The sequence below is a fragment of the Solanum stenotomum genome, chromosome 2 (genome assembly GCF_019186545.1).
Source record: "Solanum stenotomum isolate F172 chromosome 2, ASM1918654v1, whole genome shotgun sequence".
NCBI classification, from domain to species: Eukaryota; Viridiplantae; Streptophyta; class Magnoliopsida; order Solanales; family Solanaceae; genus Solanum; species Solanum stenotomum.
In genome coordinates, this window is record NC_064283.1 from 14,788,090 (window position 1) to 14,806,463 (window position 18,374).

At 33.1% G+C, this 18,374-nt stretch overlaps 3 protein-coding genes across 4 annotated transcripts in view; 2 read left to right on the top strand and 1 right to left on the bottom strand.

Moving 5' to 3' along the window:
- Positions 1 to 18,374, top strand: part of LOC125855112 (probable inactive ATP-dependent zinc metalloprotease FTSHI 4, chloroplastic) — a 460,535-nt gene that overhangs the window by 324,993 nt on the left and 117,168 nt on the right. The gene's annotated exons all lie outside the window — the stretch shown is intronic.
- On the bottom strand, positions 1,306 to 6,477 carry LOC125855113 (pyrophosphate-energized vacuolar membrane proton pump-like). Its single transcript, XM_049534789.1, has 8 exons — positions 6,102 to 6,477; positions 3,767 to 4,341; positions 3,307 to 3,686; positions 2,974 to 3,060; positions 2,556 to 2,886; positions 2,033 to 2,443; positions 1,894 to 1,953; positions 1,306 to 1,790 (listed from the first exon to the last, which is right to left on the bottom strand). The coding sequence occupies exons 1-8, from the start codon at positions 6,358 to 6,360 to the stop codon at positions 1,584 to 1,586; spliced, it is 2,310 nt and encodes a 769-aa protein (XP_049390746.1). The 5' UTR covers positions 6,361 to 6,477; the 3' UTR covers positions 1,306 to 1,583.
- LOC125855130 (uncharacterized) lies at positions 12,961 to 17,842 on the top strand. Of its 2 annotated transcripts, none has more exons than XM_049534811.1 (4): positions 12,961 to 13,181; positions 15,368 to 15,408; positions 15,764 to 16,061; positions 17,219 to 17,842. In XM_049534811.1, exons 1-4 carry the CDS (start codon positions 13,130 to 13,132, stop codon positions 17,503 to 17,505), a joined length of 678 nt encoding a protein of 225 aa, XP_049390768.1. In that variant the 5' UTR covers positions 12,961 to 13,129; the 3' UTR covers positions 17,506 to 17,842. The 2 variants fall into 2 exon arrangements, with proteins under 2 accessions (XP_049390768.1, XP_049390769.1); XM_049534812.1 differs by lacking the exon at positions 12,961 to 13,181 and adding an exon at positions 13,631 to 14,392.

Genomic DNA, 18,374 nt, shown 5'->3' on the forward strand with positions numbered 1-18,374 from the left:
TTCGGTTCCTGATCCTTCTAATTTCTAGTTAATGGACTATATATAAGGACCCCATGTTTTGGAATCAGGATTTTGAATAAGGGGTTCAAAATCTGACAAAATATACATACAAAGTCACCGAAGGGAGTTCGACATCTACTATATATATCTAAAAAATTATTTTAACCATATATAATTAATATAATTTTCTAGAAGGGTTCGAATAAACCCCCTAATAATATAATCATTCTTTATAAATTGAATCTTTGTTATTTGGATAACACCATAGACATATTTTTTTCTTTTCTATATTTGAAGATATAATATCGAATTAAGTGAATGGTCAAACACAAAAATTAATTATACATAACATTATACTTCATTCATTAACCAATTTAAAGTAATTACCTATAGTTACAACCAAAAAAAAAAGAAAGGTAACTCCTTCCTTAAAAAAAGCAATAAATACTATTAACATCTTTTTAATATATATCACTAAATTCTAACATTAAACAAAACAAAAATTAAACTGATAGAACATTAATGTCACTATTTCTTATCAATTTTGCTCATAAACTTTACATATAAATACCACGAAAAAAAACATCAGGTTCGAGTAAATATTTTTCAATGACGAGCCCTAAAGCCTTATATTCAACTATGTTAGTTTCTTTATTATCCATATCAATTGTGAATGCTCAAATTTTTGATGGATTATTACCTAATTTTGGTGGATTATTGCCTAATTTTGGAGGATTAGGTCCTGATTCAATTACAACATGTTTAACATCAGTTAATGATATTCCTAATTGTGTTGAAGAAATAATTACATCTTTTTTAAGTGTTCAACCCCATTTAATTGGTCCTCAATGTTGTGAAGCTGCATTAGATATTACTGATGAATGTTGGCCAATTTTTTTCCCATTTAATCCATTTTTTCCACAAACTATTAGGAGTTTTTGTTCAAAATGAGGCTCAAATAATACCCCTCCATTGATCATGTAAAATAGTTCTTTTACGTTGGAGAAAATAAGACGTATTGCTTGTTATAACAGGTTAAGATACGTTGATGGTGTAAAATGTTTATTATACTAGTGTGGATGAGTTAGATCCAAGTAGAGCTAACCAAAAATATGTGCAAAAAGCAAAATGTACATTCTACTAGCAAGCCAATGGCCATAAGAAAACCGTAAAAATTTACCCGCACCAAGACCTGATAATGTAAAAATTCTTTTTCACGCGTTGTATATGGACGTTAAACTCATAATTTTATTTATGCATTGTCAATTTAAAGCCGCTCATGACATGTTAAAAGAATATGCAATGTAAAGACCAACAAAATAACAACAAATAAAAGCTTACAAAATTTTCAACTTCTTTAAAAGTATATATATACTATATACTATATAAGATACATTTTACTCTTTAAGAAAAAGAAAGTTGGATTTTTCTAAACTCTTCATAAACATTTCGCTATCATCGCTAGTTCTCCACAGACCTACATCCTACCTATCGATGAACATGAAAAATGCTCGAAATAACGTAGGCAAAAGGAGTAAAAACATCACCAGACGAAAATTCGATGCAGTTGAGTTGCTTTTGTCTTAAAACATCTTGAAGAGCAGACCACCGTGGGTGGCGAAGAAAGGAGCGAAAACGAGTGACTCCACAGCCATCAGCTTGATAAGAATGTTCAATGATGGTCCAGATGTGTCCTTGAGGGGATCACCAACAGTGTCACCAATGACAGCAGCCTTGTGTGGATCGGATCCCTTGGGACCAAGAGTTTTCGCGTGTTCTGAAGCTCCAGCCTAATATCCCAAAAACGACACAAATAGACGAGTTATAAACAACGTTTCTCGAGATTCTTATAGGAACTGAATATGAATGTATAAGGTCTAACTAATTGTGTACCTCGATGTACTTCTTGGCGTTGTCCCAAGCACCACCGGTGTTTGATGCAGAGATGGCAATCTACAACCAAAGATCATACGGGATTAGAGAGAAAGAGGAACCGTTTGAAGGTTTTTATACAGGCCATCAGAATAATTACCTGTACACCGGAGACAAGAGATCCTGCAAGCACACCAGACAGGGTTTCCACACCGAATAATATCCCTACAATCAATGGAGTAAGCATGACAAGGGCACCAGGCGGGATCATTTCTTTGATTGATGCATCAGTGGAGATCTTGACGCAGTTGGCATAATCAGGCTTTGCGGTTCCTTCCATGAGTCCAGGGATGGTGTTGAATTGCCTGCGCACTTCCTCAACCATCTTAAGGGCAGCACTTCCCACACTCTTCATTGTCATGGCAGAGAACCAGTAAGGAAGCATTGCACCGACAAGCAAGCCAATAAATACTTTAGGTGTCAAGACATCTACAGTGGAAATTCCTGCACGGCTCACAAATGCACCAAAGAGGGCCAGAGATACAAGAGCAGCAGATCCAATGGCGAATCCCTGTTACCATAATAGAAAGCATGTTAACAAAGAGGCAATGGAGATTGGAGTGGACCTTCTATTCTAACTAGACCTAACAACATTCGGTGAAGTACAAGAGTATCTGACTTACCTTTCCAATAGCAGCAGTGGTGTTTCCTGCAGCATCAAGGGCATCGGTTCTTTCTCTGATTCTGTGGCTCATCCCAGCCATCTCAGCAATGCCTCCTGCATTGTCACTGATGGGACCATAGGCGTCAATTGCCAAACCAGTAGCTATGGTGCTCAGCATTCCAAGAGCAGCGACTGCAATGCCGTACATTGCAGCAAAACTGAAGCTAACAAAAATGCTGATTGCTATGGCAAAAATTGGAATGATAACTGATTTGTAGCCCAAGGCAAGGCCAAAAATAATATTTGTTGCAGCACCAGTGCGGCAAGAATCAGCAACGTCTTGCACAGGGCTGGAAACAAATGAAACAAAACTTACATTTCTGATAAGCAAGAGTCAAATAAGCACCAAAACAGAACAGCTAGAGACCCAAGTCTACCTGTAAGCATTGCTGGTATAGTACTCGGTAACAAATCCAATGATAAGTCCAGCCCACAGACCAACTCCAACGCATAAGAACAACTGCCTGCAAGTTCAAATTTGCATGCCAGTTAGCCTTTGATAAATGTTAGTGAGAGACTGAAAGGAAGGACAGGCAGGAGAAATGAATCTTCATCCATTAGTTTGTCCCAAATTTTAATGGAGTTGCTTTACCTAAATATTGACTTCATGCTTACAACTTTCGAAGACGATCCGAGAAATATTATGAAGCAACATTCATGTAATGCAAATATTTCAAGTTATAGAAGCACAGGAAAGACTTTAGACTTACCAGCTCTGAACTTCTTTCTGAATTCCAAAGTTGAATATTGTGAAGGTAGACGGAAGGGCAATCCAAGAAACAAGAGCAATTCCAATTGTCATGAGAACAGTTGAGATTACAAGTTGCTTCTTCAACGCTGGCTCAATTTCTTTTACAGCCTTGACTTCAAAGAAATCAGTTGCAAATAAGGTAGTAAGCAAACACACAAGGATACCCACAGAACTGATAAGAAGAGGATATAGCATGGCAGTGAACTCATGGTTGACCCCGAAAGAAGAGATAGAAGCAACAACTAGGGCAGCACATGATGACTCTGCATAAGATCCGAATAGATCCGACCCCATCCCAGCAATATCTCCAACATTGTCACCAACATTGTCAGCAATAACCTAAGCACATAGTTAGCATTAAAACTAACCAGGAAAAAACATAAACACATCTTGCCATCTAAATGACACAATAAGCTTACCGCTGGATTTCTAGGATCATCTTCAGGGATGTTTCTCTCCACCTTGCCCACAAGATCAGCTCCAACATCTGCAGCTTTAGTGTATATACCTCCACCAACTCTACCGAAAAGGGCCATTGATGACCCACCAAGCCCATAACCAGTTATAGCCTCAAATAGCCCTTCCCAGTCATCACCGTAGTATAACTTGAATACGTTGATGGCTATGTACAAAACAAGAAGACCATTTGCAGCAAGAAGGAAGCCCATCACAGCACCAGAACGGAATGCAACAATAAATGCCTTTCCAACTCCCTTTCTAGCCTCCAAGGTAGTCCGGGCATTTGCATATGTTGCAATTTTCATTCCAAGAAACCCGGAAATCACAGAGGTTACAGCACCAAGCAAGAAGGATATGGTGCTGAAGATAGCAGTTGCAAGAGCAGGCTTGCACATTTTGGAGCTGTCATACGTACACGCCTGACTCTTTGTGCTGAAACCCTCAACAGAACCGAGGAATAGAAAGATCAGAATTGCAAAAGCAACCATGAAAACACCAACATACTGGTATTCCGTAAACAGGAATGAGGTTGCACCTGTGGCATAGATTGATTCCGCAGTTAGGAAAGCTATTATCAGGAAATATTTCACTATCTAGGAACTCTATGAGTAATTCATAGAACAGTCAAATTCTTCATTTTTCACGACAAGTATGGTTCCTAACAGTGACAAAGATATTAAGGGAGGGGGGGAGTAGGAAGTCTTGAAAAAATCAGCATATATACGCCAAAAGAAACATTAACGCAACATACTAGACTCTAGAGCGGTGAACTGGAACAAATCCAGCAATACAATATTAGTAAGAGCAAAAGGAAGCACTCTTTTGACGATTCAAAATTCAATTGAAGCCTGTTATAAGCCCCAGATTTGAAATGCCAATTGCCAAAACTACACTACTAATAGTATTTTTAATCATCCATTTTAAAAGAAACATACAATAACGTGTTGAGATTAGAGTCCCCCCTGTTCTTTTCCTGGTGTTAAAAAGAAGACATCAGCAGGAATAAATGGGCAAAGCAAAATGCAATCTCATTGCAGGAATCTCAAAATTCCTCTAGTTTTTTTCTTTTTTCTTTTCTTTTTAAATTCTACATTCCAAAGATGTCCACTCTGGATGCTCAAAGGAAACTGCTGAAATAACCTCGTATCATCAGCAAATTTCGGTCCCTCTAGTTGCTCAAAGTAAACTTTGAGCAATGAAGCTGTTAAAATTCACGTATCTTTTTTTAATAACTTGATGTAACATGTTATTATTCAGTTCAGCAGCCTTGCACTAAGTTGGCTTCTAGAGTAGAGATATGTGACTATAGCAAAGTACCAAGTTAACATGGTTTCTCTAGTCTTATCTTCTCAGAAGTATACCACTAGGATAGTGCCGGGCAGCAGCCAGGAATTATTTAATAGTAAATCAAGTGTTGCTTAGGGAGTACCTAACTGCAATTAGTTAATATAAAATAACGAAATGACATGCCCATCATAATCATAGCAAACTAATAAATTGTAACAATAGTTAAAGAGGAAGACTAAAGTCTAAGTCTATAACATCTGTTCAATAATCATTATTGAATAGTAAGCAACCAACATAAACATGTACCGCTCCAGAAATACTATGTAGACAAAACTTAGCAGTTAAATGCTAAACATGCCAAGTAAATCAGAAGAAAGTATACCAACAAACCACGTAAAAGTACAGAGAGAGTCTACCAAAGCATCAAAGCTGCTACCTTTACTCACCACACATACGTATACATATAAACAACAGAACAAGTTCATTCAATGTACTAGTATTATACAGGTACTTGAAATTTTCAATACATAAAAACACTAGGTGATTTCTTTCACTCGGCCCACCAAGAGGTGGATCTAGTGGGTCAGTCTTGTAAATATATAGTATTAAGGTATCCTCTAAGAATCCCAGTTATTATTTTATGCATACATAGATACATATACAATATACTTATACACACACACCCTGTGTGGCCTAGCAATCAATAACGTGGATTCGGAATCATGCAGTCTCGTTCAAATCCCAACAGAGTAAATAAAAATACATGATTCTTCTCATTTGTTCTAGTCTTGTATATGTGAATTTGCCAAGGTGCGCAAAAGCTAGCTCGGATACTTACATCATGTGAATCTACGTAGGTGCACAAAAGCTGACTCGGACACCACAATTATTTAAAAAATACACGTGTATACTTATCAGTAGTAGATTATGCAACATGATAAGCAATTTCAATGCAGCTAAAAAATTAAAAACCAAAAAAATTCACAAAAAAATGTTAATTTCACGTACCTTCAGCAATGGCATTTTGAATTTCAGCACACTTATGAACAACGCTATGGTCATTAATCCCTTCTTCTTCTTCAATAAGGGATTCAGCATATCCATTCTTACCGTCAGCACCGGCACCGGAAGATGACGATTTACCATCAGTCGAAACCGTAACTTTCGAAACAATCACCCATTGTACTAACGCAAATCCAATTCCGATGAGTGCACACACCGGAATCAGAATCTCCGTTCCGAGATCTGACAGAATTGTTGTTCCCATCACCGACAAATCTAGAGAGAGAAAGTGTGATTTAGAGAGAGAAAAGAGTGAGATGGAGAGAAAAAACGTGAATGGGAAAAAAAATAAATAAGAGAAGAAGATGAAGAGATGGCAGATTTGTTCGGTGGGTCTGTGGCTCACTCTTATTTTGGCCGGTAATTTTAACTAACTATAGCCTGTTAGATTTGACGGAAACTACGAAAAAAAAATAGATAAGAATGACACATTTACGTATTATGTTTTTTATTTTAGTTTTAACTAGTAACTTTAATAATCTAATTTTTAGAATGCATATTGATCTAGAGACTTCAATGCGGTTATTGTGTCAACCGAATACTTTAACTTATAAAATGATCATCTAAGATGACACCTATAAAATTTATATGCAAAGTGAGCATTGAGATTGCACAAGGCACAATAAGGATGAGTTGAAGTGTTTAGTTATCGAATGAGATCAAGTTACAATGTCTAGACATGCATATATAAAATTTAAGTGATTACTTATTAGCTAAGGTCGAAAGCGAAGTTTAAATATATGTAAATGTCCTATGTTTTTGAGGTAGTACCAAATATTGCTTCAAATAATATCAATATACCAAAAATGGTAGAGAATGCAAAAATTATATCTCCAAATATGAGTTTCATTGTTATACATTATTTCTCCATGTACACTAATTTATTTTTAAAAAATTATATAATTATTTGTTTATCGAGAGAAATACTTTCGCTCCCTTTCAATTATGTCCTCTGAATTTATACATCATCTTCCATTAATTATTGTCATTTTATTTTCTTTGTTTGTTAGTACTATTATTTAATAATTTATCACGTCATGGTTATGGGATGAAGCGATACAATTGTTATATATCGCATAAAACGTAGAAGGTTAGTAATTTGTGCACGTAAATATGGATTTTAGAAATAATTAGTAGTTAGGAGGCAACATTATTAAATAGGATTTTATGGTAGTTCTCCTTCCATCTAATAAAATTATTTATTGTGTTTTTCTTTTATACGTGTCTTTAAAAAAAGTAATTAAGAAGAATTTTGGTTATTTTTTCATTATTAATGTATCAAGAATTCAAGATAATATCTCTTTCTTCATCAAATATTCATTTCATTCTATATTGTATGTAGTTTCAAGAACAATTACTACGTAATAAGGATAAGAAAAGAAAAAATAATTACTTTATCTTAAAAAAATTTAATTGAAAAATAATTTTAAACAATTATTTTTGTAAATTCTGATGATATTAAAGTCATGAGAAATAGCAAAGCCAAAACGTTGTCTATAAGCAAAAGGATGAAAGCTAAGTGTCTAAGTTCAATGAAATGTTAAAATTTACTTCCCTTCTAATTTATGATTTACATTAATGGTAGAATATTTTTTCTTTTCTAATTTAGAAATATTCTAGAATATTTATTTTTCTTATTAGAAATCTATTTACATAATATTTAGTTTCCTTTTAATTTAATATCTACCTGAAAGAATAACATATATCTCTTTTTATTTTATTTTCTATAAATAATGATATGGTCTTTTATTTTTAATATAAGAAACAATATAATGAATCATACAATAAATTTTATTTATTACTTCTTCAATTTTCTTTCTCGTTTCTTCGATTCCATTACACGAAGGTCTATGTTCTTTATCTCAACTTTTTTTTTCCTTTTAACAGTTTGCACCTCAAAGTATAGAAAAGGATATAAAGAAACCTAAACATTTTCATTTATCTCCTTAGCATCCTCTGTACTTTTAGCAAAGAAACACAATATTTTTAGGAATCAACATATTCTTCAATCTTTATAGTTTTTTTTTTCTTATTCAACACATTCAAATATTTATGAACATATAAGAATAAATATTATCTTCAACGTTTTAATAGAAGCCGATTTCCTACGGAGGGGTGTAGGGGGTGATTTGGGTTGGAGTCATGATCAAACGTAATACTTGTTTGGTGGACTTAATTAGTTAAAAGATAACGTTACATTCGTGCTATCAACTATAATTTTTGGTATGATAGTAAACCTACGTTTGATCCTAACAAATAGTATTGAAGCCAAGGTCATGTATTAAATAACGCCAACATCCTGTCTATGACAAAATTCACGAAGGAATCAATGATGATTTATATATATAAAAAATATAATTATCCCTAAAAAATACATACTTTTTAATGTTTCAACTACAAAAATATACATATCTTATATGATTTTAGAAGAAAATTTCCGGGTCAAATTTTTTTGCACGCAAAAATAACAAAGGAAAAGAGAAAGACATGGAAGTGAAATATGTAAAGATTCAATAACGCCACGTGTTTGACTTGTATTTAAGGTATGTATAATTCTAAATTTCTTTAATAATATGAGACCCACACAACTGATCGAGTTGGCTAAACAAGTGATCTCCCAAAAACAGGTCACTCATTCAACAATCAATATATTACATATTTTCTCGATTGAACTCATGGTACGTATTATATGTGTTTACCATATTTGAAGGTTTAATAATAAGCTTTGCCCATATACCCACACCCAACCATTTCTGTTTACCAAATTTGATTGTTTATGTGAAATGGGCAAATTACATAAATCACATACTTTTAAGGCAAAATTACAATTTATCCCTTAAAAGTTTATAATTACAGAAATCCCTCAAACGGATACAATAATATAAGCGCTGATACATTAATCTGATGCGCGAGTAATCGTTAAGTAAGACACATTACATTTTATACATGATACACTAATCTGATGCGCGAGATACAATAATATAAGCGCTGATACATTAATCTAATGCGTGAGATACACTAATCTGATGCGCGAAAATGAGGGATTTTGGAAATTTGTAAAATTTATAAGGAATAATGATAATAAGTAAACTATAATGTGAGATTTCTGTAATTTTTCCATTTTTCTTTATATATTGGGTCATGGATATGCAAGAACAAGCCCACTTCTTTGGCTAATGGGCCTATCCTTTTGACCCGTCTTCTAGAAAATACTAGAGTAGTTTCACTTCGTAGTCTATATACATATTTTTTTATAACTTACATAAATCACATAGTGTAAGGACCTAAATTACATTCTATCCCTACTCTTTTTCAATTTACAAAAATTCCTCAAAATTATTGCTATTCGGATACATAGCAAAGAAGACGGATACATTAAATATGATACATTAAAAAAAAATCAGTTCGACTTTTAAAGGAAAGAGAATATAAAATTGATGTGAGTTTCCCAAATCACGCTAATCTAGTTAATTTCAATCTCTCCCAAATTTTAAAAGATTCAATCAAATCAAAATTTAAATTTTCTTCTCTCAATTCTCTTCCAAATCCGCCCAGATTCAATTCAAAATTTAAATTTTCTTCTCTCAATTCTATTCCAAATCCGTCTAACTTCAAACAATTCAAATTTTCTTCTTTCAATTCTCACCCAAATCGTAATAAATTGAAAAAAGTCAAAAACAATATCTGATTTTATTGGTATACGTATCTACAAATTTGGATAATTAATACATTGGTCAATGGATCAATCAGCTAATTTTTGTCCATTGTCAATTGTGCCCTTATGTTATAGTATCCAGGCTCCTCTTAAACGCTTATGCAAAGATGTTAAATTTTTCATATATTAGTGCCGCCATATTTGGAAGGAAAAAATGAAAGGAATATTTTAAAATTCAGGCAAGGTGTGAATTTTGGAGTGAGAGGGGCAACATCACTTGATTCTGCCTACTTGTTGGACAACTGGGTTGGTTAAAAGATATGATATCTTCTTTTTGCAAATTTCCTTTAGGTAATTGCCCTGTGCCGTCCATGTTGGTGCTATGAAATTATTCATGTGTATCCGCTATGCATTGAAACAATGTATAAAAAGGTTGAAGAGATACATAGCTTTGATGGATACATGTATGTGTGGTTATTGCTATGTATCAGATATATTTAGTATAAATTCAAATTGACGTATCATGTCTAAAAAATTAGTGCATGATATATTACTATTTATGTATCTTATTTTGTATGAGAAATATTGTATTTTATAAAAAGAAACATTATACATATAATTATTCTAAATACATTTTTTTGTGTGGGACACAAAAACAGTAGTGATCAGTTGATACATACAATGATATATGTAATAAAGTTTGGAAACTATTGAATTTGATATATATTATGTATCATGCACCTATCAATTAATTTGATACACAGTGCTTTAGCTATAAAACATTAAGGTTTATGTATCAAGTGTATTTATTGAGATTGATACATTATTGTTTGGTAATTGTTATGTATCATATACATTTAGTATGAATTTGAATTTACATATCATGCCTAAAAAATTAGTACATGATATATTATTATCTATGTATCTTATTTTGTTTGAGAAATACTATATTTTTTTTAAAAACATTATACATGTAATTGTTCCAAATAACATATTTTTTGGTGTGTGATACATAACAAAATTTTTATGTATCAAGTACATTTATATTTAACATGATAAACACTAATAGAAGATTCAACAACATTAGAGTTATGTATCAATACCTTAAATATGAACATGATACATTGCATAAAACAAAAGCTATTGTAGCAGTGATGTATCAGATCAGTGATAACACTAAAAATGACTAATTTAAGAATCAAAATAAGCGAGATACATTGAAAGTAAGCCCAAAAAACTAAAAGATCAAATCAACGGAATGAAGTGTATCAAGATCGCCATTAGAAATTCCTGGAACCATTTCAAATGCACTCCAAGATGAACTATGTGCATTAACAAGGTTTTTCCACCTCTCTTCCATAAAGAGATCGGGAGTAAAAGATTCAGTAATTTTTTAAGATGAAAAAAAAAATAAAAAAAAAATAAAGTCAAAAATTGAAGTGGATGAAAGAAATCTATCTCTTGAATAATTTGAAATCTTTTATTGAAAAGAGAAAAGATTTGAAATTCAAAAATAGATTAATGATAGTAACTATAGAGAGATTTGTGGAGTGAAAAAAGGAAGGAAAATCATGGTTAGGAGATTTCAAATTAATGTATCTGAAAAAAGGAATGATGAGAGCAAAAAAGGGGATTTTTGATATTTTTTGAAATGGTAGGGAAAATAAGAAAATATGATAATAAATGATGTGTAGTTAGGTAATTTTTCCATATTTTTTGAGTTGATGGTCTACCAACAAAAGTAATGATAAGATCTACATATATCTTATCTTTTCGGACTTAATTTTTAAAGGTACTAAGTATGTGATTGTTTTTGTAGCCTGAATGCATAGTGTCATTAAGAAAATCACATCCTTAATAAAGTGAGGTTTTCAACACTATTATTGCAAAATTGAATGTGGAAATTGAATAAAAATCAAGAAAAGGTTTGTTGAACATATTTTTTTTTAACTATTGTTCGATATGAAGATGGATAGTTCAAATTTCAGAAAAATCACTTTCAGTTTCAAACATATATGTCTAGAAAATGTAATGTCTTGTGCAAGATTACTACACATTATTTTTTAGAGATTTTAATTTTCAAAAATTATATTTCACAAAACAACAGAAATATATGATAATTAAAGTATGAAACTTGTGAAGTTTTAACCATTATAGAAGCCATATTTTTAACTTATTTTATCTTTCACACGTCTCCGTAGTAGATCAAAGTATGCAACGAGGAGAAGTCATAATTAATGGTCTCCCATGTGAGTATTAACAATTACATTGTCATTTATCGAGACAAAATTAGTCCTAGAAAATGTAGTTCAATTGGTAACAAAAACAAGACATACTTCAAAATTTGATCTTTTAAATATTTTCAAGCTCATGAAAATCAACTTAGATTAATATCGTGATTTTGATATTATGGTATTTGATGTGGTGTATGATATATACTTTAATTTTTTTAGTATTTGATACGATATTTGGTATTTAGATATAACATAACGAAATGCTGAATACCATACCGAAGCATATAGTTACATAAATAACATATACATTATTAAAATACTAACAAATACTAGTATTAGTATAAACTAAATGTTTAGAAGTTAAAATTTTGACTATTCTATTTTGATTGAAATGTATTTGAATTGTAATCGATTAACAAAAGGATTTGATTGTACTTTATTTTGCATATATATATTTCTACATGTGTAATGTGTTAGTATGACACAATTGAGATATTTTTTTAATTGTCAAAGTCATAATACTCTATTATACGAGTATATATTAGTTGAAGTTGAACAAATTGTGGTTATCGATTTACCATACCGTAAAATATCAAAATCGAACGAACCGAATTAAATTGATATGATCATGATATAACGTTTTATAAATTGAATACCGAAATTACGAATCGAAGTTTTCAAATACCGTACCATATCATACTATGCCATCCTTACTTTTCATCATAAAATATCAATTTTTTCAAGGTAAAAATACACACCTAAATATAACATAAAATTTCAGAAAACCTCAAATTCAACTTCGAAATCTATGACCAAACCGAGAGCTAAGTAATGACACGTCTTTCCTCTTTCTCCTCCCATGTCTTTTCTGTGAAATTTATATTTGTCGTACCGTCGTGTCCTTGCTCTAACCCCCTACCCCCACTCCCCCAACCCAACCCCCAAAGAATCCATTTTTCCCAAATTAAGCAATTAACTACCTAAAAGCCCAAAAATTAGTGGCTAAATAGCCACTGATTTTCTATAAAGTTTTAATCTTGTTGAGTTTACATGAAATTGGCTTTGTGGGTGTGTGTTTAAAACTTATGGGGAAGAGAAAGAGAAGAGCTGATCTCAATAAAACTCATTCTCTTACTGGTAAAAAATGGTTCTTGCTTAAAATGCTTCTTGCTTTTTGTGCTGAATTGTTTTGTTTTTTTGATTCTTTTCTATTGTTGTAATTTACTTGGAATTATGCAATGCTAGTAAGTGACGGAACCAGTATTTTCACTAGGTTACAAAATATGAAAAATAAATACACAAAGAAGCTAAAGAGGTTCAACATTTACTTTGTTGTCTTATCAATAGTTTAATTTGTTGTCGAAGGGGTTTGAATGAAGCCCTTGACCCTACCTGGCTCCGCCCTCCAAAAAAAGGTGTGTTTAGATTGGTGGGTTGTTGGGGGGGGGGAGGAGGAAATTATAGGTTCTTAATTGTGAAATTGCTAGGTTAATGGAGTAGTTAATAATGTCTAAAACTAGAGTCTCATTTATTTTTTAATGTGTTGGAAGTATCGGGACTCAGGGGCGGAGCTAGGGGTTTGGTAGAAATTGCACGGTATATATAGGATCAAAATTATATTTTTATGTGTATATACAGTACATAATGAATAATCCCCTTGGTTTGTTTGGTGTTTATTTGTTTATATTTTGAATCCCCTTAGTGAAAGTCGTGGCTTTGCACTGTTGGGACGTTTTCTTTAGGTTGACACTTAGATTTTTATGTTTCACATATAATTGGTTGTTGTGTGTGCATTATATATATTGGGAAAAGAAAGAGAAGAACTGATCTCAATAAGATTTCTTCTTGTACTGGTAAAAAATGGTTCTTGCTTATAAATGCTTCTTCCTTTTTGTGTTTATTTCTGTTGAAAATGCTCACTCTGTTGTCTTATTTTCTTGATTCTTTTTCTTGTTTGGAAGAATTCTCGGTGGTTGATTTGACTGTTTGATTAGCATTGTACTTGGTGTTATAATTTAATTGAAATTATGCAATGCTGCTCCAAAAAGGTGTTTAGAGGGGTAGGTGGGTAGTAAGATATTGTAGCTTCTTAATAGAAAAATTGCTTGTTTTATAGTTATCAATCACTAATAGTAGAGTTTCATTTTTTTTATGTGCTGGGAATATTTGGACGTTTTCTAGTGGTTAAATTCCAGTGGAGGCAAAAACACTAGGTGATTTCTTCCTATTTGTCCAAGGTTAGGTGAACAGAGTTACACAATACTTGTGTTGGTGGGAGTACCAGGTTTCTCGTGGAATTATTTGAGGTGCGCACAAGCTAATCTGGACACCTTAGTTAGTAAAAAGAGGTATTGGAACGTTTTCCCTTAGTTGACAGCTTGCTAATAAGTAAAGATTGCTTTTTTTTTCCTTCTTCGTGGCAAGCAATTCATTTATCCAACAAAAGGTTTAACTTTCTATGAATTGTTAGGCTTTTAGAGTTTGGTGAATGGAATTTTAGTAGAAAGTTCCATTTCTTGTGTTTGAGTTTTTGGATTTTAGACGATTATTTCAGATCAATAATCTGAGTTTTTTTGTCTTTTAAATTGCTTGTAGTTGGTTAGTTATGAGAAATTCACTTCACTCTTTAGAAACAGAAATAATATGTTCACTATTGATTGGATTTCCTAACTTTTAGTATAGTGATATAAGATATCTAAGCATTGTTGAACATGACCTCGTGGCCAACTTACCGTTATCTGCGTATGACCTTCAACTGTCAAGGGATCACTTCTCCATACTCACAATTTTCTCAAGACTTCTTTTCCTTCTGCTTCGTACTACGTTGGTTCCCAACTATGGTTTGTAACATATGCCATTTACATCGCCTTCTTTTCTACTTATGCGGAAGATGGTCTGATGGAAACTTGATCTTTTGCTGTATAGTATCCCATGCCATTTTCTTGTTCTATCTACCCAAGGTATCACTGTCACACACCAAAAGTTCTGATTATTTTGCCTTATATTCAAGTGTAGCTGCGCTAAGTTTCTTCTATTTAAATAGAATTCTTTCTAGAAGAAGCTCGCCATCATTGCAATGCTTTTCGTGTGAGAAATTCTTAGAAGCATGACATACAAATTCTAGGATGGTTTTTGTTCGTTCAGTATTTGTTCGAGTTCAATGGAGTCTCCCTCCTAAGTCCTACCAATCAACACTAACACATATATGCAAAATGAAAAAATGTTTGTGGTTGATATTCATTGTGCTTGCATAGTTAGTTTCCTTGAGAAATGACAGTCGAATACTTGAATCGTAATTCAAAGCTTTATTCATGTGGCTGCAGACCAGCTGCCTCCACCTGGGATGGATGCATTGTCGAGACAGGTTAGCTTTCTTTCCTGTCATGCAGTGGTAGTTAAATATTTCCGCTAGTTTTGCTATGTGGTTCAATCTTCAAAGTTACTCTGCTTACACATCTGCATCTGTTGCATTTTTGGGAATCATGTAAAATGGTGGAGGTATATATATCAGTTCGATTGATACGGTACTCTATAGATATTGATGAGCTGGGATTAATTGACTTGGTTATAAATGTTGTGACATTCCCACCTTAAAAAGTTATAAGGAGAAGGTCTTCATGTACATAATTGGGAGGTGAAAGAGTTCCAACACTAAATGATTTGGCATTACGATGTTCTTGCTTATCCTTCTTAGATCTTTTCTTGTATTAATTGAGCAGACCTCTCATCAAGTTGACGTCTATGCAACAAAGTCTTTCTCATCAATTATGGATATCGTAGATGATTCTTCAAAGGTAACACAATGCCAACAACCATCTATTGTTCACCGTCGAAATATTGACCAGGCAATGTGTTCAAAGAATCCTCATCACTACTATGGGCTCCATTATACTCGACGGAGGTCTGCTAATAATGCTGAGGCATCAACTTCCCGTGGTGGGACGACTCCTCTTTATGATGAGCTGATGTCTGCAAAGCCAGCTAGTAAATGCAACTCGGATTCTGGACATGACACAGGTGCAACTTATTTCCTTATCTTTTTCCACATACATCCTGTGCAACTCTTTAGTAGTTGCACAAGGATCCTGGTCTCTTTTGGAGGCCAAGTTCTTGTTTTGCCATCAAATGTAAGATAATTCTAATAGAAATTAAGCGTGACCTTGTAAATCAAATTTCTCGTTCTTTTTGTATCAATCTTGAGCGATTCTCTTATCTTTCTTTTGAATCTACTTGGTTGAATACATAGATGACCCCCTAAATGGCTGAACCGGGCATAGACACCCATCTAGGGCCCCAACTGATTGAACGGTTTATGTTAAATGTGTCTATTGATCGCTTATCTTACAATTCTAAACAAACCAAAGGTGCATGAATGTTACTCGCTCTTGATGTGACAAATAAAACCAATGAGCAAAAGAAAAAAAAAGTTTCATGACATGAAAAGAGAGACAAAGAGAGAGGAGTTGAAATGAAGAATTCTGTAAAGCTTCCGTTTCTGGCAACACCAATTTTTTCAGGGAGGAGGAAGAAGAAGAGGAGTTGGAATTTTTTTTCCTGCAAAAGATCCAATCTTTCTGCAAAATAGAAACATGTACATCAAAATGTGTTCAATAGGCACATTCTCGACAACATAAGGTGTTCAATACATAGGGGCTCTAGATTAGTTGTCTAAATGAAAAACAAAAATGTTTGAACAAGTTCAAGTGGTCGTTCGTGTATCAAGCCAATCAACTTTAGGTAACACTTGAATAGTGTTGTCAAAGATGCGCTTAGGCCTTCAAGCGAGGCGCAAAATGTGTTGAGCGCTTCGCCTTGCTTAAAGTATGCTTTAGTGTCATCATCAATCTTCTAAGTCATACTTTTCTTTGTCAATGAGTCTCTTCCGAAGAGGTGACATTAAACAACTGAAATTTCATTTTATCGTAAAAAAAAATTCAATTTCTTTGTTCATATCATTGTCATTCATGCCTATCATTATTAGTCTTGGACTAAACATATATATTTGTATTTTTTTTCTCCCTTTGTGCCTTTTTTCATTAAAGCTCATCCTTTATTTTCGCTTTGCACTTAATGCCCCAACGGATTTCGCTTTATGTTTTTGATAACACTGCACTATTAACATCTTTGATATTATTTTCTGCTTCTCACTTGCCTTCCTTTGCATTTCTTTTCAGAGAGTAAGCAGAGTGAACTTCACAAACCAGAAAGTGTTGGCGTTGCGCCCAGTTTACTGGCAACGAATGCAACATCTTCCAATGTCACCAAGCTGTTTTGCGGATTATGTCAGAAGCCTTTGAGAAAGAAACGCTATATGCTCGATAGCAACATACCTTCCTGTGAGCCCTCTGTTGTGGCAGTTTTAGTTTGTGGTCATCTTTACCATGCTGATTGTTTGGAGGAAAGAACACATCATGACAATGTAACAGATCCTCCCTGCCCGATCTGTCGTGGCATCAATTGAGTAGGTTTGCTTTTGTACCTGAATGTAGATAACCTCAGGTGCAGATTCAGGATTTGAAAGGCTCCGAGTTGTGTAGACATATATACATATGTCTTAAAATCTCGATACAATGTAACTATCTGTTATGTTTATATATAGTTCGAGTCAAAGGCAGTGGGTGCGCGTTTAATCGTTTGGATACAAGATGTATTGAGAGGGAAATGTAGCTTACAAGATGCATCAACAATCAGTTAGCTTTCTGTATAAACTTTTCAGTGTTTTCTTTGAAAATATTTGTAATGCATTAGTCTAACTCTAATAGAATTTATATAAGACATTAGTCTATGACAAATTGATGCAATTTTGATGGATTATACTATCTTAAACTCAATGGTCGTTTGATACGTGAGATAAGGTGAGATATATCAAGATTAAGTTAAAGATTAAAATTATATTTTGTTTTGTTGGAGGTGTAAATTTTTACCTTCAGTTAAACGTCGTATATATATTTAATCGTAACCTTAATTTTGAATTTATACCTTCAATCAAACGGAATATAAATATAATTGCAACCTTATTTTTGGATATCTCACCATATTCTTTCTAATTTGATATTATTTTATTCTACCTCCAAGATGTAATAAATTACTTTTAGGATATAGTTTTAGGACAATAATCATGAAATAACGTAAAATATTGAAAAAAAAATTGAAAATGGCAACAGACAACACCATGTGTACCTCATTTGTGACTTTCCTTTTCTAATATTTTAACTTCTTTCTAAATAAGGCACTCCTTAAAGTTTTAAATTTTAAATTTCAAAAAGGTACCTTCCTTTTTTAAGGACTAAATACAACTCAATAAACTTGGCAATGGCCCATGAAAACTAT

What these genes read in the sequence shown, in the direction of transcription:
- LOC125855113 (XM_049534789.1), bottom strand. Translation starts at nt 6,360, where the DNA reads ATGGGAACAACAATTCTGTCAGATCTCGGAACGGAGATTCTGATTCCG. An exon ending in ATGATCCTAGAAATCCAGCG is followed by an intron (nt 3,687 to 3,766) that starts GTAAGCTTATTG and finishes CTATGTGCTTAG; the next exon opens with GTTATTGCTGACAATGTTGG. An exon ending in CTCTTGTCTCCGGTGTACAG is followed by an intron (nt 1,954 to 2,032) that starts GTAATTATTCTG and finishes CTTTGGTTGTAG; the next exon opens with ATTGCCATCTCTGCATCAAA.
- LOC125855130 (XM_049534811.1), top strand. Translation starts at nt 13,130, where the DNA reads ATGGGGAAGAGAAAGAGAAGAGCTGATCTCAATAAAACTCATTCTCTT. An exon ending in TAAAACTCATTCTCTTACTG is followed by an intron (nt 13,182 to 15,367) that starts GTAAAAAATGGT and finishes ATGTGGCTGCAG; the next exon opens with ACCAGCTGCCTCCACCTGGG. An exon ending in GGATTCTGGACATGACACAG is followed by an intron (nt 16,062 to 17,218) that starts GTGCAACTTATT and finishes ATTTCTTTTCAG; the next exon opens with AGAGTAAGCAGAGTGAACTT.